Genomic DNA, 24971 nt, shown 5'->3' on the forward strand with positions numbered 1-24971 from the left:
TTTAAGTGATGTTTTTTCTTTTTTCAACACAAAAAATTACTAATTGACTGCTATTTTACTTCTGTACATGATATGCTGATTTACAGATTAAAAAGAGAGGCTACAAGAAAGAGAAATTTCTTGGAAAAATAAAGAAATCAATCTATACCTGTAACCAAAGTGCAAATGAAAAAATGTAATCTGCTACTATTTTGACCACTTTATGTTAACAGCAATATATTAAAAAAAAAAAAAAATTGAGTTTTTAAACCAGGTAATAAAATTCAGCACTCTGGTGTAGTAGCCAAACCCATATCCAGTTATTATTCCTAGATATCTTGTTAGCATCTCTTTCTTACTGAATTTAAACCCAAACCAGCTCCCTTTTTTCCATTCCACTATCTCACTAATACCAGGTTATTTTTGAGCTGTCACTGTGTGAATGGTAAAATGGAAATGGATATTAAGGCTTTTTAATTAAACAGCACAGAGCAGAATGTTACAGCAGATACCTCTGTCCTGTCCATACAGATCTCTTACAGTTCTGGTCAGTTTGATTCTGTTCCCTTGAGCATGCTGCCCTTTTTTGTTTCTCTCTACTAATACTTCTACGAAATTATGTTTGGATAATTAAAGAAAAGCTGCTATACTTCATGTGGTGATCTGAATCCCTCCTAGTAACCTTGCTTTCAAATCATACCTTAATATTTTAGATTGCTCTGTGATAGTTTAGAAAAAGCAGCTAAGTTGGAAAAATCAGTTTGGGAGAATATATGGGAAGAAAATGGTGGCAGGGCACAATTTTAGTTAGGAAGTAAAACAATTGTGTACACAGCATTTAGGAGTTGAAAATAAGATTTAATTGCAGTATATTCACTGTAGAACACCTCCTGTTTCAAAGTCGACAGAAATTCCAGAGATTCAGTTTTAAATTTGGGATGGCCGGGGTCACACAATTTGAGGAAGTTACTCCAAATCACTCCAAATTGTTCAAGTCCTGTTCAGATTGGTGATGGCTCCTAAACGCAGTCACTAGCTTTGAAAATGAAAATTAGATTACAGAAAATGAAGTGATCAGTCCTGAGGCTGTAAACATAGATCAGCACAGCTGGGAGAGGCTTTGGATTCCCAAAACAGTGTAGCTGCCCTATCACAGCAGAATGTTTCAGTGGATAAGCTCTTCCTCCAAGGAGAAGCTGCTCTGCTTGGGATAGAAATGATGTGCTGCCATAGGAACACTGCTTCACCTTCTGGAAACATTGCACACTTACACCTGGCTGAAGGACCTGTTCCTAAGGCACTGTCACACTGTTCAGACATATTTTCTGTGAAATCCTGATGGTGGACTTGTCACAATGGGTTTCTGTCTAGGCAGGGCAGATAATTTCAGTGAGGTTTTTTATATGTATTCATTACACTGTGAGAAAAAATGCATGATCTCATTATGTTCTCCAGTCATGAATTGAGGAGGAGGAGACTTTGAAGAGGGCAAAAATAGAATATTTTCCACAAAAACTATCAGAAAATGTCTGTTTTATTCATCAAGCTTAGATATTGCCTTCAAAATTAACTTTACATAGTTAAGTGGTGGACTTGGCAGAGCTAGGTCAATAGTTATACTCAATGATCTTAAATGTCTTTTCCAACCTACAGGATTCTATGATTAATAATTTTCATAGGGTGCTCATAATTGCATTTTTGTCCTTAGTTATTTCCCCTCTTAATAAAGTGTCACCAAATGATTAACATGTTAACAAAATAAGAAATTAAAGGGAAGAGACAACCTCAGGCTGAGTTCAAAGATGATTCTCCAACTGGACATATAAAGTAGCTATAAATCCCAAAGGAAAAGAGCAGAAAGTAGAATATGAGTTCTCCCACATTTGGCTGAATTAATTGCTCTTGAATTCAAGCATCTAATCAGAACACATGGCTGAAGCTCCTGCTACAGATGACTGGATGGCAAGGGTGTGAGAGAGAGAGAAAGCTAAAAAGCAGTTTGTCCTCATCATGAAAATGTCAGCTTTCCTTCACTGACCACACAGAGGAATCAAGGACAAGGACAGCTTGTTTAGGCTAGACGTGGAGCTTCCATAAACTCTAAATCCAGCTTTGCTGAGCTCATTATGCTCCACTAAATTGTACTGAAAATCTTTCCAAAGCAAAGAAAACACCATTCCTCATCTGAACTTCCCCACTCACAGAGATAAATTTCATCAAAGAACAGATGACAGCTCCAAAAGTGAGTGTAAAGGAAAATTATGAGTTTATCAGGACAGAGGGCACTTCCAAAGACAGTAATAAATGTTGGCATTAAAGGAAGGCTGCTGTATAAATGAGAAATAAAATGCCATAAAACTACTGAAGTGCTATACACACATTGTACATATGTTTGCCTATAGATGATGAAAAAGATTTGAATTTGTGCTAGGAAAAGAGATGAGCTTTAACATGTTTCAAAGATGGGCTTGATGTGAAACTGCTGGCAAACATTGTGCTTTGAAAGTTTTTAATGTGCACCCTTGTGAGTCACCTTAGTCCTTTCTGTATGATTTTCTGGTGGGTTAAAGGCCTAGTGTATGTTACCCCTTCTCAGAATCACATTTGCTATTCAGGTACTGAAAGGGATGAAGAAAATGTAGAGATGTTATTTGCACTGTCTTTGAATAATACATGAAACACACCACTTGGGTGACTAAAAGATGTTTGAATTTTTTCGTTGTTGTATTTTGTTTGTTATTTTTTGGGGAGGGTTGGTTCTTTGGGGTTTTTGTTGGGTTTTTTTGTTTGTTTGTTTTCTTTTTGCTTCTTTTTTTTTTTCACCAGGTAAGCTAATAAAAATTACTTATTATTTTTGTTATTCCTAATATTGTTAACGATTGTCCTTTTCCTATTAAAGTGTCTGCAGTTTAAATGTAAACCAGCTCCATCTTGCACATAAGGTGGCAATCTATCTTTTAGTCTTACCCTGTCTTTAATTAGAATAATTATGAACTTCAAATTCACATCTCCCTTCTCCTTTTGAAGCACATTTAAACCCCCACTCCTGTTGATTAAGCATGAAAAATCCTTTTGTGTTGTTTTCACATCTAAATCATTACCGCCCCAGCATCATGCCTTGACTGCTCTGAGCAGGGATTGCACTGCCAGCTCTGGAAGGGCAGTTCCCCATCTCCAGCTGCAGCTGCTACTCCTGTGATTGGCATTATGCTGCAGATGATTCCTACAGTGCCCTAGCTGTGTTTTATTCTGTGTTACACCTTCTTCACTGGAAACTCTGCCCTGGTATCGATTAGCAAATGAAAACATGGCAGGATATGACCCCTGGTGTCTGAAACATCATCCTATCATTGATTTTTGGATAAAACAGAGTGTTATACGAATTTTATGTGAAGAGGAAAGAGAGACAGAGAGACTGTACCCAAAATTATATAATAGGCAAGAAACTCTTTCTGTTCTAATGTATAGTCAGCTCAGGGAGAGATGACATCAGGTTCTATCTTCAATTGTCATGGAACCCTAGACATCAGAAACTTTAACTTCCTTTTCCTTCTGCCCTCTAATTAATTAAAATAAATTGGAAAAGAATGCTGTAGAGAGTTTGAATAAAAATGTATGGAAATGCTGACTTAATATTGTCATGATTTCTGTAGAAAAAAGTATCAAAATCAATACATCTTGTTGAGAGAACTAAAGCAAGAATGTTAGTACATAGAATTTTAGTGGTTAAAAAGTCACCTGGGTGTTTTTCTCTTCCAATGAATTTTGTAGTTCATATGTTACCTAAATCCCTGCATGTCACAAGCGGCTTATTCAATTGTCGTAATTAATCTATATTTTTTTTTAAATCTGCTCTGAATCGAAACTTTTTAGTCTAAGTAGTCCAGAGTCTGCTCTAATTGGGTTAACAGGTCTGTGTAAGAGATGCTGCCAGTTTTCAGTGGTAAAGCCCTTCCCTACTCATCACTTCCAGTGTCAGCCTGGACAAAGAACAGGAAGACTTCTGCGTGGAAGACAATGGGAAGAATTCAGCAGAGTTGGCAAGAATTTGTTGGGGCGTTTTTTTCAGGTTTCTTGGCTTTACTGATATTGCCTGCTGGGAAGAGGCTGCCTGCTAATACTGTTTCCCTTTCCTTGTCATTCTATTTTTCTTTTTCAATGCAGGGAGGCATTGTGGAGAAGGTGTTAGACCTGGTTGCCTTTTCATTGTTTATAGATTGTTTATATGTCTCAATTACTAAGCTGACTCAATTCTCTTACTGGAGTTTCTGATGCAAGGAGTAATAGATAATTTATGTATGGGTTTATAGTTTTATGAACTTTTAGATTCTGGCATGTCTGTTGTTGAATTGGACACTCTTAATATTGCATATTAGCAAAAGCAAAGAAGCAGGGCTTTTCAGGTGCACAACTTTTTCTTGTCCTGGTATCATTTTTTTCTTTTATTTTCCATTTCACTGCCCTTAAACTGCAAAATGGTCATTGGAGCTGTAACTAGAGTATTTTGACAAATGAGGCATCATCTGACAGAATCAAAAGAAGACATGGCCTACTTCTCATGAGTTATGGGATTTAACAGCAGCTGCCCACATTTGAGTTGGAAAATGTTATATGGAAAAAAGTACAAATGGGCAGTACATGCATAAGCAGTGCACAAACAACTATTAGCAAAAAAAAAACTCTGATCATTCTTTTCTTAATGCAGCTGAGCTATACAAAGGGTATTTTTTTCATATTACCAGAGCAAAGCTAAGTGCATTAGATAGGAAGTGTTTACGGTGTTACATACCATGGATATTAGTATCTGGTGTGACCCCCTAAATATTGGATTTTAATTATGGACTAAAACTGATGAAAATTCATTTACCTTTTAATGTATGTGTTCTAATTTAAGATTTCCAGCCAGAAAGTTAACTGCCTTTTCATGCAAGTATGTTATGGTGGTTTACATTCTATTTGAAAATTTTTATAAATGTTAAGACTAATAATTGGTAATTTAGTGCCATTTTAATGCCTTTATCACCTCTCAAGGAGCAAATTTTCAGATGGGGGCAGTCTGAAATTAATATCTAGTAATAGTAACATTTTATTTATTTGCTATCTTTCGATTCCATTGTAGCATTCCATTCATTTATTTTCTTCATTCAGCAGGGATTACAGGGAGCTATAAGTTCATTAGAATCCTTTCTGATTTTGATATTGGCTTTTGCAGATAACTTATTCACACAGCGTGAGTCACATAAAACAATCTAGCTTGAGTTGCATATAATGTTTTTTCCTGAAGGTCAGCCTACGATCAGATGAGAGCAGTTTCTCATTATTTTCTATTGCTCCTCCAAACAATCTTTACTGAAGTCTTTCAAATAATGCATGACCTCTGTTTTTGTACTTCTCACAGATTTCGCAGGCTGTCACTACCACTCAGACATCACTAACACAGACAACTGTAATGGAAACTGTAACTATGGTGACCACAAGAGAGCAAATCCTGGTTAAGCATGCTAAAGAGGAACTCCCACCACCTCCGCCCCACAAAAAAAGGCAACTCCTTGTGGATTCAGAAATTAGGAAGAGGTGAGAATCATCATGAGGCAGAGAGAGAATACTGATAGTGTCTGGACAAAAATGCAAAAATTGTCATTTGACTGCAGTATTTTTCTGTATGCTATTTTGAGCTTAAAATTGTATTTCTGTTCTCTACTAGGGGACCAGCTGATTATTATCTTTCTTTACTCAGCATGAGTTATGGAATATGTTTTGCTTCTATTACACCTATTTAGTAGTGTAGAATATTAATGATTGCATCAATACTATTGCATAGTAATTATAGTCAGTTAAGGTCCTTATGTATGGCATTGTGGGCATCCCACTTGGCTAGGGTCTTGAAATGTGATGTACAAGAAGCATTCCAAATTAATTCTAAGATTTTTGTGTTCTTTAGGGAGAATTTTATTATAGTTTAAATATTAGTAATGAAGATATTGCTTTTTTTCTGAAGTTCATTGTGTTCTTCTGGGCTTATGGGTCAGGAGTAAAAATAGCAGTTCTCCAGAGGCAGTTAATATTTTGTGAAACATGATTTATTATTACTTTCAGATTTTTTTCATGTGTAACTCAAGTACAAGTGACAAGGGACTTTATACTGATGCTGAACACTAGTTAAAGTCAGGAGAAAAAAATTCTGCTGTGTTTAAGCAGAATTAGCTCAAGCACTAAGATTCTAAATGAGATGCTAAGAAGGTAGATTTCAAACATTCATTTTAATGCTTGTTTTGGAAATGTTTTTTCTATATTCTGATAAACATGAATTCCACAGTAATAGATTTGAAGAGTGAAAAGGATGTGAAACTGCATTCAGTTTCATTCTCATTTCTATATACAATATCTTTGTTTAGTTCAATGTGTTTACCAGGACAACTATTCTATTTTGTAGAATAGTGTTTCACTTATTAAGAAGAATGAAATATAGAAAGAATAGGAGAAATCTGACTTCTTTTAAATTGAAGTTTTATGTTATTGGAAAAATAGGTACTTTTTATATGTAGGCATTGTACCTGTGTAAAAGTAAGGTTTCTAGCTCAGCATCATTATTTAGAATATGTGATGTTAGAAGAGTGATTCTCCCCCTTTTTGTTAAATTGGATAACTATTTCTATGGAAAGTTCTTGGTCTAAATCAGTTTGTGAGCTAAATTTCAATGAATTGATTCTATCTCTAAAGTCCTCATTTGAATCTGTTTTTTCCCATATCCTAGGTTACCATTAGATCGTAAGTGAGAGTTGTATCTTGCTAATATATTCCCAAGCACTCCACATGATGCAGTGCAATGACTGTCAGCAGACTTGTAATTCCTGAATTTGTGGAAGGAATTTTTAGATGGCAGTGTTGTTGCTTATCAGGAATTATAAGCCTTAACACCCCTATTAATGTTTCAGTAGTAATGTGCAAAGATGTGAAACAGGATTGAGGCCCTGTTGGCTTATATATGACAGTAAACCTTTAGTGTAACATGGTGAAATGAAAATAGTGGTCTGCTTTATTTTGAAATTGAAAAATTAAGAATGAAATTTTCCCTGCAGTTTCAAAATATTTAAATAATTGGTATTTTAAAACTTTCTACCTTTTTTTCTCCTGAACTGAAAGTTTTAGGAATGATCTTACTTCATAAGGAAGTGAAGTGCAGGACTACTGTTACAAAAGAAAGCATTATCTTAGTTAAAACTAAAAGAAGTAGGATGATTTTTTTAAAAACCTATTTTTTTAATTCTTTGAGAAAATTGTTGCTATATGCAATATTATCAAACTGGAGACCAATTGGCGTAGAAGTTCCTTTTTCAACTACTGTATATTTGCTGTTAGCATATATTTTCCTTCTTGCTTATATTCTTTTGATTTGCCTTAATACTGAAAGTAAACTTGGCAGGGTACAGCAGAATACAGACTTGATACTCATCATGCAAGGAGACTGCCTGAGGGCAGGAATTAGCTGGATTATGGGAACTATTTTTCTCCAAACTACCTTGGTTTATAGAAACTGATAATTATGAGTGACTACAGTGCTTTAGCTGATGTCTGTCTAAAGAACTCCGACTAACAAGTTTATATAGAAACCTGATTGATCCTTGTACAGAAAATAGGTTGTATTATCAACTCTGAGACTAGGATTGCTTTAAGATATATTACTGGTTGATCTGCTACCAAATTAACAGAGTGTTAATAAATTTTTCACCATGCATTCTAGGTTTCAAGGGTTTTTGATTTGTTTTAATGCCATCTAAAATATGTGCATTTACCATATAATTTCTGTTTAACTTTTGCATAAGAGTCAAGATGGAACAATCTGTAGTTCTCAGTCTTGGCCTGGGATGACTTTAGGTATTTGAATAAGTGGTGGTTTCTTTTAGATATTTAAAATCAGAGTCCTTTGCATTTCTGAACAGGTTATACTTTTATTTTCTCTCTCTGCTAGGAGAGAAATCTGACTTTCACAAGGAAAAAGAGAGTTATTTTTTTAATGCACATACATTTTAAAATATGCTCAAACTATTGTTTTGTGTATCAAAATTACTAGTTTTCTTTAACCCTGGAATTGCACCAGCACATGAGAACTAGTCCAGTGTGATTGTCATATCTGTGAGTGGACCTACATTTTGGAAATGTTCTAAGTAGGTGTTGGAAGCGTCCACAGCTGTGCAGCAGGATGAATGATGGTTGTATTATCTGAAGGCAGTGTTTTTCCATTCAGATAATATTTTTTACATTTTTAACTGAACAGAGAAAACACCAAGCCCCACAATTTATGTACCTTTAGTCTCTAGAAAGTCCAAGCAGGTGATCTGCAGTGGGAGGAGCAGTCAATAACTGGCTTTGGAAAAACACTTTGAGAATAAACTCTGGGAAAGAAGTTTCAGCTTAGAATAACAGGTTTTGTGATGTTTTGTAATGAATATGTAAAAATGCAGCCTTGGAAACGAACACTTTTTATACAATGCTGTTGTTTCTCTCAAATACAAGAAAATATAAATTTATACTAGATATTAGCATAATAATGGAAGAAGAAAGCTCATCTAAAAATGTGGGTGCTTAGTTAAAATATCTTTGTTCACTGGTGGCTAGACACCTTTTGGATCAATGTTTTGGTTTGATAGGAGAAAAAGTATTGTATTCCCAAACCATCCAGTCATTTGTTTTCTGGGTGCATTGCTGGCCATGAGATCTCTCAGGGTTTTTTGTTTGTACTCAATTGTAGCTGCACCCAAGGATAAACAAAACCCGTAGTGCTGCATGCCTTTTGATTTTTTAAAATAAATTAAAAGAAAGGGGGTTCTCAACCTACCTCTCCTACATCATTCTATATTCTGTGTGTTTACAACCAAATTTTCCCTGAGCACTTCATGACTAATAGTTGATGGTTGTGTACACCTTAGTCTTGGTTTGCTCAAAAAGCCCTTGCTATTACCGAAGGCTTGTGAGAACCTTCCAAAGGTGAATAACCAGATTGTGTTGGCTGCCTTCTGCAGTCACAACACAACACACTGCATGCTTTTGCTTGATATTTTTAGGCCTGGAAGGGAAAGCCACATGGGGGGTTGAGGCTTTTTTGAGGTGGTGAATAATGCACCCAGGTTTTGCCAGCTTCTTTCCTCTGTTCTCAGACTTTAGTCAGTGTTCTTTCTGTAAAAGGACTAGGTCTGAAATAAATTCATCATTCATAAATTCAGACCCCATTGCCAGAGGTTTGAAAATACTTCTGCTTCAGATTAGCTTCTCTGTGAATTATGTGTTTTAGAGATACTGGATACTATAGGAAGGAAGAATAGTTTGGCTACTCAGTGAATATTGTATTATTATAGTGTACTGTGTAAGAGCACAGCCTCCAAGGAGAAAAAAAAGGGATGGCTAAGATTAAAGTATCAAACTCTACAGTGCCAAGTGTTTTATCAGGATTGAAAGTATAAAAATCTCGATTTAAACTGAAGAAATTAAGAAGCAGTAATTTGACTTGTGGATCAATAACATCCACAGGACTGAATGTCATCTTCCCATTGTTCTCATTTACTGTGGCACAAATTGCATGGGGAGGAAGCTGTTGTTTTTTTCTTGCCTCTTAAAGCAAATTTTTGCCATAAGTGGAGGGAAGCAGAGATAAGAATCAGATTACTTTCTTTTTTTTTTATTTCTTCCCCCCTCCATTCTCCCTCCCAAAACCTAAAACTGCTTCAGGACTAATGCTTCAAAATGTCAGAATAACTTAGGTGAGTTAAGTTCTGTTACTAGTCAAAGAAAAGCTCCTTTTCCCACAGGAATCAATTTGAAACTGAGAAAGATAAAATTCTTGGAGCTGTATAATAAGATCTTGAAAAGAATGTATTAGGGCTAGAGATAAAATGTAACTCAGCTGAGGTTATAGTATTTAAAAAAACTGTAAATGGGCGAAAGGGATGCAAGACAACATATTTATTTTCATGGTATTTACATATTCTGTGAGAAACAGGTCAGTTGCATATCATAAAAAATCTGAGAACAACTCTGTTCATGCTAAGTTTATAATAGTAGACAAGTAAGAACTGGTTAATATTTAATTTAAATATATTTTTAATATTAATATGCTTCAATAGCAAGCAAATATACCTTTCTTTGCAATTTGGTAAATATCTTTTTACATGCTCCCTAAAGTTTCTAAGGAAAGTCTACGTATCATAACATTATTATTAGTATAATGTTAATATGAAGATTTGAAAGAGACTCGATGCCCTTTGAAGTGCAAGGTGTGTTAAAACAGGATAGTTGCTCCATCTAGTGTTTTTATCATTTAACAGATGTTAAATGCACTTTTTGAAAAGCGAGAAGCCCTCACTTTTTTGAAAATTACTATATTTTGGATTTCAATCCCTCATTATTTGCAAAAGTTTGAATTTTTAAAGAAAAAATTATCAAAGGAAAACATATAGGAACTTTATAATTCTCTTTTTGATAGGTATTTTTTCATAGATCCCATTTTTGTGCAATTAATTATGTTAGTCAGGACCAAATAGTGATTGTTTGGCACTTTTACAGCCCCTCCATTGGGTTGTTTGACCCTTAATCTCTTACAGAAATTCAGCTTGTGCTCTGGTATTGTTATCTAATGATAGGTAGCACATTCAGAAAGAAGAAAGTAATGTCCTCAATTTTCCTGGTGGTTTTTCCTAGTGATTTCATTGCTGTAGTCAATTCAAGAGGAAAGGAAACGATGACTAAGACACAACAGAATAGTTTTCTGTTGCTTAAAGGGGAAATAATTAATAAACATTTTCATTTGGAGGATAAGAAATGTATGTTGAGGTTTGTATACATGGGCACTTCTTAATGCTTAGTAAGCATTTATCCTTTATAGTTTTTGTGAGGTGAGAAATGGATTAGTGACAAATAAACAGAATTTATATTCTTTACATTTAGCACCTGAAATTACCTGCAATATTACAGAGTATTGATTTGGTTTAAAAGTACTCTGTACCTGATGCTTCTAGTTGAGTTTCTGTTGGAGATACACACTTGGGATTGATTTGGTATTTCTTTTCATGCCTTGGTATGCATTACAGAGGTGCACTGGTCATATTTTTGATGAGGCTAAACTTAATATATTATCACAAATGCAGAGGGAGGGTCAAAATGTCATTCCAAAAGGAAATAAAATTGACACCTAAAATTGAAACCTAAAAAATAAGAAGGTAAAAAAAATTGTTTGGATAAATTGGCAGTTGAATTAGAAGATAAGAACAACTCTATTTATCAACTAATGACTCATCAACTACAAAAACAGAGGAGGAAGAAAGACAGCAGGGAATTAGATCAGAATAATTCTTCCAATGGGCACCATGTGCTGTAAAGTTGTTCTTTGATATGTTCTAGGCAGTGAAGAGCTACAAGCTGAGAAAGACTCTGGTGAGCTGGGGATTTAAGCCCAGACATGGAAATGAAATAATTCAGTGAAGTGGTTCTTGGATCAAAGTTGCATCATTCCCTGCCAACTCAATATGTAGGCAAATGGTTTCATGTCTGCCCAAGATTCACAGTGGTGACAGGCCCAGTGTGATTTTTGTTTGAGGAGGGAAGGAAACAAATGAACAAAGGAAATTGTCAAGCAATTTCTGTCTGTTGAAAGAATAAAGTACTGAAACCAGTGTCTGTCCATGATAGCAGAAGCATTGTAATGTATTTTAAAGATGAAAATCCTTCAATTTAGAGATAAGATTATGTACCATAATGGCCACATGACAGAAAGACACTTCATGCCTTGTGTTCCTATGTGAACTTGTTTAAGATTGAATTTGTTTGTATATCTACTTACTCAAAGCATATTTTAAAAAACAAATAATGTTTTTAATCTATGCCAGTCACATTTTCATGGAAAATTCTCCACAAATTGATTTTCTTGATCATCCCAAGCCATATGCCCACTTCATATTCCCATTCCAAACTTTCTTACTAGATCACCATGTGTTTGTTCAAAATTGACTCTTTGTTCTGGCTTTCCTTTTCTCTATTAAATACATAATAAACCTCACCTTTAAGATATTTCACAACTGAATTGCATCAAGTTTTTCTCTTAATGGAATTTTCAACCCAAATACTTACCACAGTAGGATTCTCTCATCCTACTAGAAGTCCCCTATCTAATAGAAAAAAGACTTATGGAAATCACTAAGAAGAGTTAATTTGTTTATATTTACAATAAAGACAACTCAGCTGACATATGCTGGCATGTAAAGAGAGGGCTGTGGGACCAGTAAAAATAGTATTTCTCTCATGGAACAGCAGAAGAAAAGACTAAGTGGAAAACAAAAGCATGACAGCTGCAGGAAGAATAAATATTCTGCCTCAAAATGGATTTTTTAGGTGGGGAGCATGACAATGTGCATGTTAAATTGAAGTAGTTAAGAGTAATTTCTCAAGTGAATTTTTGGTTTAGGATCTTCCATTGATCTATTTTTACAAATTCTACCTGAACTGAAGTTTGTTGGGGCAGAAAGGCAGTCTTGCACTATTTTATGTCTAAATTATTCTTGTCCCTAGGAGACTTAAAGACTCTATTTATACTTTGATATCAATCTAGAGCTAATATAATTTCTAACTGCAGCTGTGCTCAGAAAGGAAGTATCCAATCACTAAAGCAGAATGATTAAATGCCATTTCTACCAGTGTTTCCTCCTTTTGCACAAGGTGAACATGACAGAGTGATTTTTTTTTTTTCTTGCTAGGTAAGATGTCTTTATCTTAAAGATATTTATGTACTGCAAAAAGCTACTTGGACTTAACTTTTATGTATTTTTAATTCTTCTCTGCCTCCCACTCTATTGCCCTTTTTTGAACAGGAGGCTTTGTTTCTGAAATTATATTTATCTCCAGAAGAAACTGCAAGTGACAGAGCAATCTGTTATGTGAGATCAGCTTGGTCATATCAGAGAATCATATTATATTATAGAATGCTTTCAGTTGAAATGGACCTTAAAGATCTATGTCTAACACTTGCCACCAACTGATGGCTCTCTGGGCCATGAGATGTGTTCCTAATTATTTTGTTTTACTGTCAAAACTATCCCAAATGCTCTCATTCCTCTTCCAGGTGTTGCAAAGGCAAGGGCTAAATCCTTTTTCTTGAAGAATTGATCACTGATAAACATTTTTCTGTCAATTTCCATCCTGTACCAGGGTAACACCAGGCTATTTTTCAAAGAGTTGGATTTACTGATAATACTTGCCTGCAGCTTCAGAATGGAACAAATTCCAGAACCCATACAATTTTACTTGTAGTCAAGGAACTTTAGTACTCAGGGACTGGTGAACTTCATTGCTATCAGATGTCTGGTGTTTTGTAATCATCAAATATGCAGTTATTATTTGTAGAACAAAGGATAACATTTTATTTCAAGAATTGCAGTTGGTTTAATGATCAGAAATAAAGCTGAAGTAGGAAGCTCTCAACTGACTGTGGAGTTCATGTTCAGGGATTAGAACAGCACAGACATTCCTTGAACCATCTGGAAATTTTATTTTGTCTTTTGCTTTAGAATTTGTAGTTCTTTTTAAAACTGAAGGCTTCTGCACCTTCCATTACTTCAAAGTCACAGTTTTTTCTCCTTGAATGAGTATTCAGTTAGTATTATCAGGATTTTTTTTTATCAAAATTATTCCTAAGAGTTTATAATTGAATGTATAATATTGGACTAAGATTAAGGCAGTTTGCAATTCTTTTTCTTTTACTTTCATTATTTATGAATACAAAAAATTGCAGTGGAGAAGGAAAAAAAGGAAGCATAAATATTAACTCAAGCATGGAATACTTTCTTGTATTCATTTTTCAATTCAGCATATGTAGATTTATGTAGCACCTGGTTTTGCCTTACATCCTTGTATTTCAGAAGTACAGATTCTTGTATAAACGAAGTGTATTTTTATAAAATAATTAATTCCTCCAGGGGTATAATTTTTGCTCAAGTTACTGTTTTTAGTAGATTTTCAGTTGTATGCAAATGATACAACCTATGGTCATAAAGCAAACTGAAAGATACAGCTTGTTATTTTTTTCCCCCAGGTCTTTCTGCTTTATTGTGTTCAGCATACTGCTGCAGCAGGAAAGTCAGCTGCAAAAGGGATATAAATATTAGAACATACAGTGCAATAAAGAAATGCAATCAAGCAGAAAGCGTGGCATAACTGACAACAAATATTGTCTGAAGATTCTTATTTTAAAACCACAGTAGATACTGAATCACAATTTGAAATTTCTAGACATTAGTAATTTAAATATCTGCATTTTGAGACATTACCTGAATAGGGGTTAACACAAGTTAGGTTCGGTTTTAAAAGAGTTGATGAAAGAATCCAGAATGTAGTAAAGAGGGCTGTGGAGTAAAAACTAGTTGTAAATTAATTTCAGAGAGTTGGGGATCTTAAATTTGGTTTTAAAGCTTTAACTGTGGAAAATTATACTTGTTGATTAGTGATTACATTGTACAACAAATTGGAGTTAATCAGAAAAAGCTTCTTTCATCAAATTTTCTGCTTGAATTTTCTGCATAATTTCATAATCACAAGCTGGGATAGTGATCTCACAGGTTTGAAGGCTGCATTTGGTCAGACTGATAGGTCTTACATCCTCAGCTCAGCCAACAGGACTTGTGGTACCCTTCCTTCACTGACAGACATTTGTTTCATTTCTTCCAAAAACATTAGCTTGAAAAATTAGAATACTTACTGTGGAAATTATTACATCTGTTCAGCCGTCAAAAATGGTCTTAAAAATGAAAAAGTATTTCTACATTTCTAAATATAAAACTGAATAGTTTTATGAACTCCCTGATGAGATATGGGGGTTTAAAACTATATTTTGCTGGTAGAAATTGCTGTTTATTCCCTTGCTTAGATGACCATGTTGGCTGCCAATCCTGTTCTCATGCACTGTGGAAGCTGAAGGTCCTGTTGCACTTTCCTGTCTCTCAGGTTTGACTCGGATACCACGGAGCTCCACAGCTGGATGACCCGCTCCGAGGCACTGCTGCAGAGCCCCGAGTTTGCCATCTTCAGGAAAGAGGGGAACCTCTCAGACCTCAGAGAAAGAGTCAATGTAGGAGAAACCACTCCTGTGCATGTCTGCTAGTCTGTATTTGCTTGCCAAAGTGCTTTCAGAGTCCAAGTTTAAAGGATTTCAAATGTAGACTGACAAGCATTGATTGTCCAAGATAAATTTAGATGTGTTCACTGTTTCTGTGAGTTTCAGATTTTGGCACCAAAATTACTACACAGACTGTCTGAACACATAGATTTTTGTTGTTGTTTTTGCTCATGCCTATTCATATTTAATGAAGGTATTGTAGATCCATGACAGTCTCAGGTAAAGTTATACCAAAATATATATAGATATGAAGTTTTATATATATATATATATATATATATATATATATATATATATATATAATTTACATCTATTTGTAAAGTTATAAAGTTATATTAGGTTATCATTACTTAAATATGCAATCCGTTTTACACTAACAGCTTAATTTGACATTATACATGCATCAACTGAAGAATATGAAAAGTGTCACTGGAATGGATACTAAAGAAAATCTATATCTATTTCCTTTACAGAGCTGTAAAATAGATATGACAATCACCAGTTTCCACTGGGCTTTCATTGTTTGCCTTTTGGGTTTTTTTTACTCTGTTGTAGTGCCATATCAGGACCAAAAACTGTTCTTTCCTGACAAAGTGATTGGTTCTGCACTGCTTAAGTTGCTATGTTTGTGCATCTGTGTGTCATAGACTGAATTACTGAATTTAGCCCTTGAAAACTAAACTTTTACAAATTTTCTTCATGATTTGATTTTTTCAGATCAATGAAAAAATGCCCATCTTTTCCAAGAGAAAGGGGCTTTTTATAATTATCTTGGATAGTAGCATAGTATGTTGTGGAAAGTCATTAAAACCCATGTTGATACATACTCCTAGAACACAAAGAGGTGGAACAAAATTACTGTATTGAATTTAGATTTGCTGATGGTTTTTCTCATTTTCTACTTTTCCATCATGAATCAGCTATGATAAGATTGAGTAACATGGAATTTTGTGACTGTAAGTGTACATTTTAAAATCCCATGTTAAACTCCAAGTTTCTTGCAATAATTTTAGTTAATTATATTGTCATGAGAGAGGTCTGAAACAAACCAGTAATTCTAAATAGATATAAGCAAAATCTATATGTATCCTTCATTAACATTGAAAATATTTTTAAGGACCAAGACCTGTTTTAATTTCACAGAGTGTCACTGCTTTTAAAATAAACATTTTATAGAGAAAACCAAGTTACATCTAGAAGTTTCTAGTTGCTCTAAGGGAGAAAACATTCTATTGCATGTATTAATTTGAGAGTGACCACTCTGAAAGGTGACAATTGACAAGTGCTACATAGATTATGTGTTGAATCGTTTTCAGTCAGTGTAAGTCTTTGAACACACTTTTTAAAAAAGTAAAGAAAAATATCAAATTTTTATAAATGCCAGGTCTTAAAACTTGTACTGACCTGACTTTTTCTGGTCTTATCTCTGTCTCAATCAATTAAATGAGAGACAAAGCAGAAAGTACTTTTCAGTTCATTGATTTGAACAGTTCCGTTGGTGCTTGTTAACACTTTTAGTTATTAGTTCTCTCAAAGTGTACCTCAAATCAATGGAAAACAAGATAGTATGTGTTTTAACATATTATATAATTTCAAGTGAAGTTGTAGAAGGCATATAAAACAAGAATGAAATTCAGAAAGGAAAACATATGTCAGAGATAATTGAAATAGATTTTATTGTTCTGTTGTGCTTTAAGCGCATCTGGCAACTGAGCACCACACCTGCTCACATCCCCCAACCCACCCCAGTGGAATGGCGAGAACTAAAAGTAAAACTTGTGGGTTGAGATAAGAATAGATGAATGAAATAAAGTAAAATATAGTAATGATAGCAAATAATAATTCAGATAATAGAAAGAAAACAGCATGCAACAAGCAAGTGAAGCACAATGCAATTGCTTGCCACCTGCTGACCAAGGCTAGACCCTCTCCCTGAACCCAAATAAGCCCTTTCCAGGTAACTCCCCCAGTTTCTACACTGAGCATGTTGTCCTGTGGTGTGGAATATCCCCCTGGCCAGTTTGGGTCACCTGTCCTGGCTGTGTTCCCTCACAGCTTGCTTTTTTTTTTTTTCTTTTTTTTTGTGTATCACTGTCAGAGCATGAGACATTCCTAAAAGAGTTCTTGACTTGGGATATGTCACTGTCGAGGCAGTCACGACATAAAGCAGAGACTACAAGCAGTCTCAGTTGGCAACACTTTATTATTGAACATGGCTGACTTTTATACACTTCTTAATTGTTTATGCTTCTTTTATCTTTACTATTAGCTACAATAAATTAACATAATACTATTAGTGAGAAGTTATAGTGACTTAACTAACTTTTTAAAAATGTTTCATCTAGCTGCAAAGTTCTTTTATCTTTCTTCTCTCAGTTTCTTTAGTTACAGCTTTAGAAAAAGCTTCTTATCAGTTTCTTCTTACTTCTCAGCTTCTTCTCGCTCCTTTAGCTAACAAGCCTGCTGTTAGCCCCTTCCACAAGGATAGACACAACTTAGAAAACCCAAAACATGAATGTTATCGATATTATTCTCATAATGAATCCAAAACACAGCACTGTCCCAGCTATTGAGAAGAAAATCACTGTATCCCAGCCAAAACCAGGACGTGCACTGACATCCACAGTCCCACCCCAGTGTTGTACATGCCATGCATGTGACCATCTACACACACGTGCAGAAGTCCCATCTTGCCCTTACTTTATCGTTTAGGGGTTTTTGCCCACATGAAAACATAAATTGGTATAGCACAGAACACCCTGTGGTTGGCTGATGCCAAAACTGTCCTCTATTCCCTACTGTAGTCAGTGCTGAGTCCTAGAGCTTTTTTGTGATGACCTTCTGTTCTGCTGCTCTTTTGGGGACAGTTACTAGTTTCAGGGTTGTTATTTCTTGTGGCAGCTTGCTCCTGCCCATCATTGTTCATGGATGAGGGGTCACATCCGTAAGACTGAGTGGCAGTGCACCTGCTGCATGATGGAGGGACAGAGGCATCGGAAATGAAATCCACAAGGAAATCTCTTTTGCCATCATTGGTGATTCATAAGGTGCAAAAGCTTGCTCCCATCCCAGCTCAGAGGAGTCCTGGGGGAGACAGAGCCAAGAGCAGGCTGTATGAAATGCAGTGACTCTGTTTGCTAAGGCAGCTGCTTTTCAGATCCTGGCAGGAAATTAGCCTTTGGCAGACGTATTATGTAGCTTGAATATATTAGATATGTGCAAAAAGTCCATTCCTATGTCTGGGGAGAAAAAAAGTATTTATATCCCTTCCCTGATACAGAAGAAAGATATTTACCTTACCTGGGCAGGGAGACTGCAAAGCCAAAAGAACAGAAGTTTCACTGTTGAACAGCCATACTCCTAAATAACAGAGACATCCAAACATTAATGTAGTAAATATTTTTTATTTTATATTATATGCAGTTTATATATAACTTTATTATACATATTTATACAACATATATAATATATTTATATAGCATATATGTTATGTTTATATTTATATGTTATATTTATATAACATATATATTTATTTTATATATATGCAGTTATACTGCATGCCACCATAAATATTCTACAGTTAGTGTGTGTATTTTACTAAAATCAGACCTAAGAATGACTCAGGACTTCCATATTTTTCTTAAGCTATGATAAGCTTTCAGTATTGCAAGTTCAAATATATAAAGGTTCAGGTGCAAAAAAACCTCCACAATTTCAGGTAGTAAATCCTACTTAGTAAATTTGAGACTAACCAACAAAATACTGGAAATAAAAATCCTTGAAAGAAGTTTTGGTTACCCAAGAAGAAGCACCTAGAAATTGAGAATTAAAGATAAACACAAGGAACAGATGTAAGGGAAAATGTCAGATATCCTAGACAATTAAATTTGTTCTCTTGGCATTCTCAGAAGTCCCATTCTCATCTGTTTGTTTTGTTTTAGTGACCTTTTCAAGGCATGCTTTGTTAGGCAGGGGTATTTGAGAGCTGAATCACTGTCAGAGGTGGTGATGATAATGTTGCCCTCTCTGCCCTCAGGGGTGGTGGTCACCACCACAGGAGGTCAGGGGGTGCTGCCCTGCATCCTTTCACAGAGCTCTCAAAGAAACACGCTGATTTGATATATGAATAACATCCAAATTTCTCCAGCCATCAGTATTTTCTTGTTTATGAAGTCATTAACTGTCAACTAACATCTCAAGGTCAAATACAATGTTTAGATCTGTAAAAATTGCCCCTTCACCTTTGGCTAGGATTTAGCTAAAGATGAATTTGTATTGTTTTTCAATCAATTAAAACTGAGCTATAATGCATTTGCATTGTCTGTTGCAAAGGAGTCCAAAAGATAATTAATCTCTACTTGGACAAAATCCTGTAAAGTTAATCTTTTCCTCTAATATTGGTGTCTTTTTTTTCTGAAAAATCTTTTACAGAAGGCAAAAAGAGTAAAAAAAAGGAGGGAGGTTATATATTTGGAAATATTTTGAAGTGGCTTAGCCGCTGTTGTCAAAAAGTGTCTATTGCACAGAATAAGAATTATATTATTGTTTTATTATTCTCTATAATATTATTATACAGAATTTAAGTTTCAAAACTTCACAAATCCCTTCAAAATGATCCCATTCTACTTGTGACATTCTACTTGGATCAAGAGTATGGTCCCCTTCAGTAAAGGAAAAAATGAAGGAAACAGAGCCAAAGAGATAAATGAGAGGTGTTTCCAGGACTACTCCATTCATTTCTAGGCACTTGACACAGGGTTATGGAAATACTTCTTCTTAAAAGGATCTTAAAAACCCAAACCACAATTTTTAGGTTTGGCAAATGATAGCAGAGTGTACAGACTAATGGCAGGGACATGTGCTCATTGTTTTGAGTAACTAGAGTGAATTTCCTCCTTTCTCCCCAGGCCACATCATTTGTCTGTGTAGGAGGAACCAGAATTTCAGTTTCTCCTCCTTTGGTTATCACTGTGCTTTCGGTGTGTGTTTGTCCTCCTGTAACCAGTGCTTGACCTTCATTTGCATAATATATGCCAATTACATAAAAATGAATGGAAAAAATAGTTGACTGAAAGTTTGATATGTTTTTTTAAGGACTGTATACATGGTGCTTATATTTTCTGCCAGGACCTGGGACCTTGAATCTTTCAGGAGAGAAGTGGGCATTTCTCCATGTTTTTCTTCACACATAGCATATGCTGGGCAGGGAAGTGTTGACTTCCACAAGCTTATATGACATATCATTTTTATGTTTTAAAAAGATAAGTTTTAGCATATTTTATGAAGTGGTTTTGTGGGGTTTTTTTTGAATGATTTTTTTTCTGCTCACTACAGTTATACACATGATAATTACACACCTGCTGTTACAGACGGAATAGAATTATTTTCAGTATATTTTAGTGTTTAAATGATTCCTTTGAGTTCTCAGCAGTTATTCTCATGTTAATTATACCTAGCATTATAGAAAGAGTAGTATTAATTAAGATTCTGTAAGAGATTTTGGAACTCTGCAGAGAGTTCATATACTTTTTAAATTTGGAAAATATTTAAATTTTTCTGGGTAATCGTGCAAGATTTTATTGACCTATGAAAATGAGAGATAATTCATACAGTCATCTGTAACTTAGTGGGATTAAACTTCATAATATTTCAATGGTAATTTAGTTATATATTAAAATATGTTTCCAAAATACAAACTATTTTATTATTCTCTAAATATATTTTCTTTATATATTTCATTTATCCAAAATTGTTTTAGTGACATTGTTAGAAAGCCTGCTGCTTAACAATTTCTGTATGCACAAATGGATAACAATTATAAGTAGGCTGAAGAAAAGCATGAAATTAATTGAAAATTTCTCTTCCAAGTTTCTGTATCTCCTCACTTGAGGTGCCTTCCAGGGAGCTGCTTCTTGTTAAACTAAAGATGTTTTAAACATCACATTTGAAAAGTTATTTTAAGAGAGTTTCTTCGAAGGTTTTTATATTCATTCCATATGGGTGCAAAAATCTATTGAAAAATAGTATTTCCAAATTTGTGTATATAAGATTCTTTTACTAAATGCATCCTTAGACACCTACTTGAGCTTTCTTTTCAGTTTAAGGAGCCTTTTTGAAGTCATGCAGCATCTAACTTTGCTGTGGAAATTAACAGGGTGATGGGGAAACCCAGTGGGATCAGCCAGCCTGGGAAACTGCAACCAGGGCCAAGTTTTATGTTTCCTTATATATCATGTAGGATTTGGGGGATCATATCCTCTTGTATGTGTGTATCTGCTGCAGAAAAGTGAGGGGTTTGATTTATGGCACCCTGTGTTGGTCAGAATCTCTGGGAGACATTTAGTCTGCTTTATTTTTGGTATCAAATTTGACTGTGCATCTTTGAGCTTGTTGCATCTTTGAGCTTCTAAATTACACGTAAATTATGCAACTAATTTAGTTTAAAATCAATGAAGTGACTTCATGGTGTTAATTACAAGACAGCATCGATGGGCTGTCAGATTGAAAATGAGTTTTCTTTCCATCAGTATTTCTACTGACCCAAAATGATATTTAAATTTAGATTCCTACTATATCTTATAATTTCAGCAGCTGGCCATTACTAGGCCTTACTTGCTAGCATGAATGTTGGAGAGCAATTTTTGTGTACAGAAAGGTGAATCAAGAGTATTAAGTACAAAATATGATGAGAAGGCTGTATTAAATCTGCAGTTGACTCTTCTTCTTAATAGCCCATATATGGGTGTCTGCTGCATGTGGTCTTTTATGCATTTTACAGTTGTTATTTTGTTTTTAAATAAAATAGTAATATAAGCAATCAAATTTTATCTGGGTTTGATGTTGTAGAATGTTGTGAATCCCTGTGATTTGGTGAGAATGGTCAGTTTTTTGCTTTTACCATGAAAATAAGCAAATCTATTCTTCCACAAGGCATTACTGTTAAATGAATATTTTCTTTCTGAAATACTGTGCTTCAAATAGCTCTTAATTTCTATGTCTTTTATGTGTCTATAAAATACTGATATGTGTCATTTGTCAGCTCTGTTGTGTTCTGACTCTCTGTTTTTGTATTTGACTTTGACTTCCTGGTGGTGGTTTATGGTGCTTGCCTCTTTCATTGCAAACTGGGGAGCAGTCGGGGCAATATGATGGGTTAGAAAGTCTCAAGAAATCAGAAGACATCCCTGAGATTGATAAATTCCTTGTATGAAATCCCTCTGTTGAAATACTCACCTTTCCTGTCGTGCTGCAGGCCATCCAGCGAGAAAAGCCTGAGAAGTACAGAAAACTGCAAGATGCCAGCAGATCAGCTGAGGCCCTGGTGGAACAGATGGTGAATGGTAATTACTTGGGAGTTGCTTTAGATAATCTTCTTAGGGATTTGATCAACGAACAGGTTCATATTTATTACAAGAATTATATTAGCGCATACTGTCTAAATGGAACGGTAAAGTGATATTGCCTTATATTTCTTTTATTATTTCTGAATGTTAAATCTGTTAATTAGAGAAGAGAAAAAAAGTATTACCACTTTAGTACCATGCAGAGAGATGTGTTAGAAACTCACCGTAATGAATTGTATATTAACAATCTGTTCTGTGCAGAGACTTAAGTTGTAATCTTATTTTCTGAGTTCTCTAAGCTTTGAAGTACATTAACACATCTGAGTTAGACAGCTCCAAAGGCATTACTTTAACCAGTTGGGGAAAAATACTTCCTGAATTTTAATATACAATGTATGGTTTGTAATATACATATTTCTGTAATGTTCTCTGTCATAGCAAATATAACATTTTATTGGGATTTGGAAGAAATTTTTGGCATTTGCTTTTCGAATATAATAATTGTCAAAGTTTATACAACTCTTGAACAAATAAAAATAGGTGCAAGGGTTTTTTCTTTTTCTTTTTTTTTTTTCCCAGAGAAATTATTACATTACACCATTCTTTGGAACTTTTAAATAAGGAAAAAACAAAACCCAAGGAAAAGATAATGAAAGTAAAACTGTAACTCATGCCATTGTTCTTAATATTAAGGAATATCTTGCCTTGAAATCAAATAGTTAAAATGGGCAAATATCTATCATACTGAAATGATTACCAAAATACAGATGCTGAGTAAACTGAACTTTGGAACAAATATTTTCTCTTAAATTGTTACAATGAATAACCAATAATTAAATCGCTAAAAGTAAAAAGCTTTAAGGTACTAACTAGCCAAGCTAAAGAAATTTGATGGAATCCTATGCTTATTTTGCTTAATTATGAAGGTGTAATATTTTAAAAGAGACCATATTTAATGTATAGGACATATTTTGTTATCATTACTGTAACAATTGCTACTATGAGTCCTTTCCCAGACTCTGTGAATATACTGAAGGCAGTCTGGTGACATCTGCACCCTGTTTGAAATAATTTGGGCACTTTTCCATGATTGATGATATCAAAAGTTCAGACTTTTATGTTTTATGTCTGGGAGAATTGATTTTACATGACTTTTAGGGAAGCATCTGAAATTTGCATGCTGGTTCATTGAGGTTCCTATTTTGGGCAGAATGTGTCCAGGGCATATTTAGCAATGCCCCAGTCTGCCATTGGACAAATGCAGACCTGCGCCTCAAGAATTCCAGTTTAGTTTCCTTGGATTATTTGTACTTAATGATGACTAATTTTGGTGTTCGTTATCAAACTCACTACCATCTTAAATAATGCTTACCCTACACTCAAGTGCCTACCACGTCATGTATCAAGTAGACTTAATTCTGTCTTAATTATTCCCATGGAGTTTTAACTCAAGACTGTTTTTCTGCCCCTCAGTCCATGGCTCCATCCTTATTAATGGTTTACATTTGGCTAGATGTGCATGTAAATATTTCCAGTATTTCTCAAATCACACCTCTTTTTTTAGGAAGCACATCTTCCAACTGGGTGGCAGGCACAGGGTAGACTAACTAAGCCAGCATGACTTTATCAGCTTCTTCAACTTTGTCAGCTTCTCTGAGATCTGTGTCATGCATTATATTGTGTTAGCCTTGGTAGAAAAAACATTCTACTGTGGCTGACATAATTGGCTGTGAAAATGAAGATCTCTTATTGTCATGGTGTTAGGGAGGAAACAATCCCTTTGAAAAGAGAAAAAAATTCCTCTGGACTTGAAACCTTGAGTATTTTATCAGACTTTACACTGTTCCACTAATGCAAAGGCAAATTGAAAAATAGTGTTTGGAACGGTTAATTAATGCAGTAATTGCCAGCAGTAGAGAGTAGAATAAATAATTAACATTAGCTGGTGTGAACTATGAGATGATTTTAACAAAGAATTGGCAAATGGAATATCTTGTGAGATGCTCAAAATTACTCCTTGAGGGCCAAGGAAGTTAACTGGCATTGTAAAACCATTGTACTTTTGTGTACAACATACTCTCTATTTGCCTTTTCTTCCAATCATTATGATCTAATTGCAGTTAATGGTTGCAATTTAGTCCAACTGAAACTGAACTAAAAGTTAAGTAAAAATATTACCTTTAAAACTTCATTTCAAACTGTAGTAGAGCTACTCAGCTTTATATTTTCCACAGTAATTCAACTAAGTTTCTATAGAGTTTGTGTCTTGTGTAAATTATTTTTTTTATTTTTTGGTTGTTGTATTCACTAGAATAAGAAGAAAGATGTGATGAATCTCAAAAATAACATTTTTGGAGCAGCCTAACTATTCCTTCATACCTTCCTGTTCCAGTGGTGGAACTCTTTTCCATAAAACGGGAAGGAACTGGAATTAATAAGTGTGCCTGTATGGATTTGTGGGAGATCTGCAGTTTAACATCTAGTGGAGGGAAGAT

At 34.8% G+C, this 24971-nt stretch overlaps 1 protein-coding gene across 8 annotated transcripts in view; it reads left to right on the top strand.

Annotated features, from left to right (window-relative positions):
- Positions 1–24971, top strand: part of DMD (dystrophin) — a 1046004-nt gene that overhangs the window by 359608 nt on the left and 661425 nt on the right. For all 8 annotated transcript variants that reach the window (XM_077171917.1, XM_077171927.1, XM_077171925.1 and 5 more), the window contains 3 exons: positions 5378–5553; positions 14962–15085; positions 22386–22473. In XM_077171917.1, coding sequence (XP_077028032.1) covers positions 5378–5553; positions 14962–15085; positions 22386–22473 — 388 coding nt within the window. The remainder of the gene's footprint in view (positions 1–5377; positions 5554–14961; positions 15086–22385; positions 22474–24971) is intronic.

Source organism: Agelaius phoeniceus, chromosome 2 (genome assembly GCF_051311805.1).
Source record: "Agelaius phoeniceus isolate bAgePho1 chromosome 2, bAgePho1.hap1, whole genome shotgun sequence".
Taxonomy (NCBI): domain Eukaryota; kingdom Metazoa; phylum Chordata; class Aves; order Passeriformes; family Icteridae; genus Agelaius; species Agelaius phoeniceus.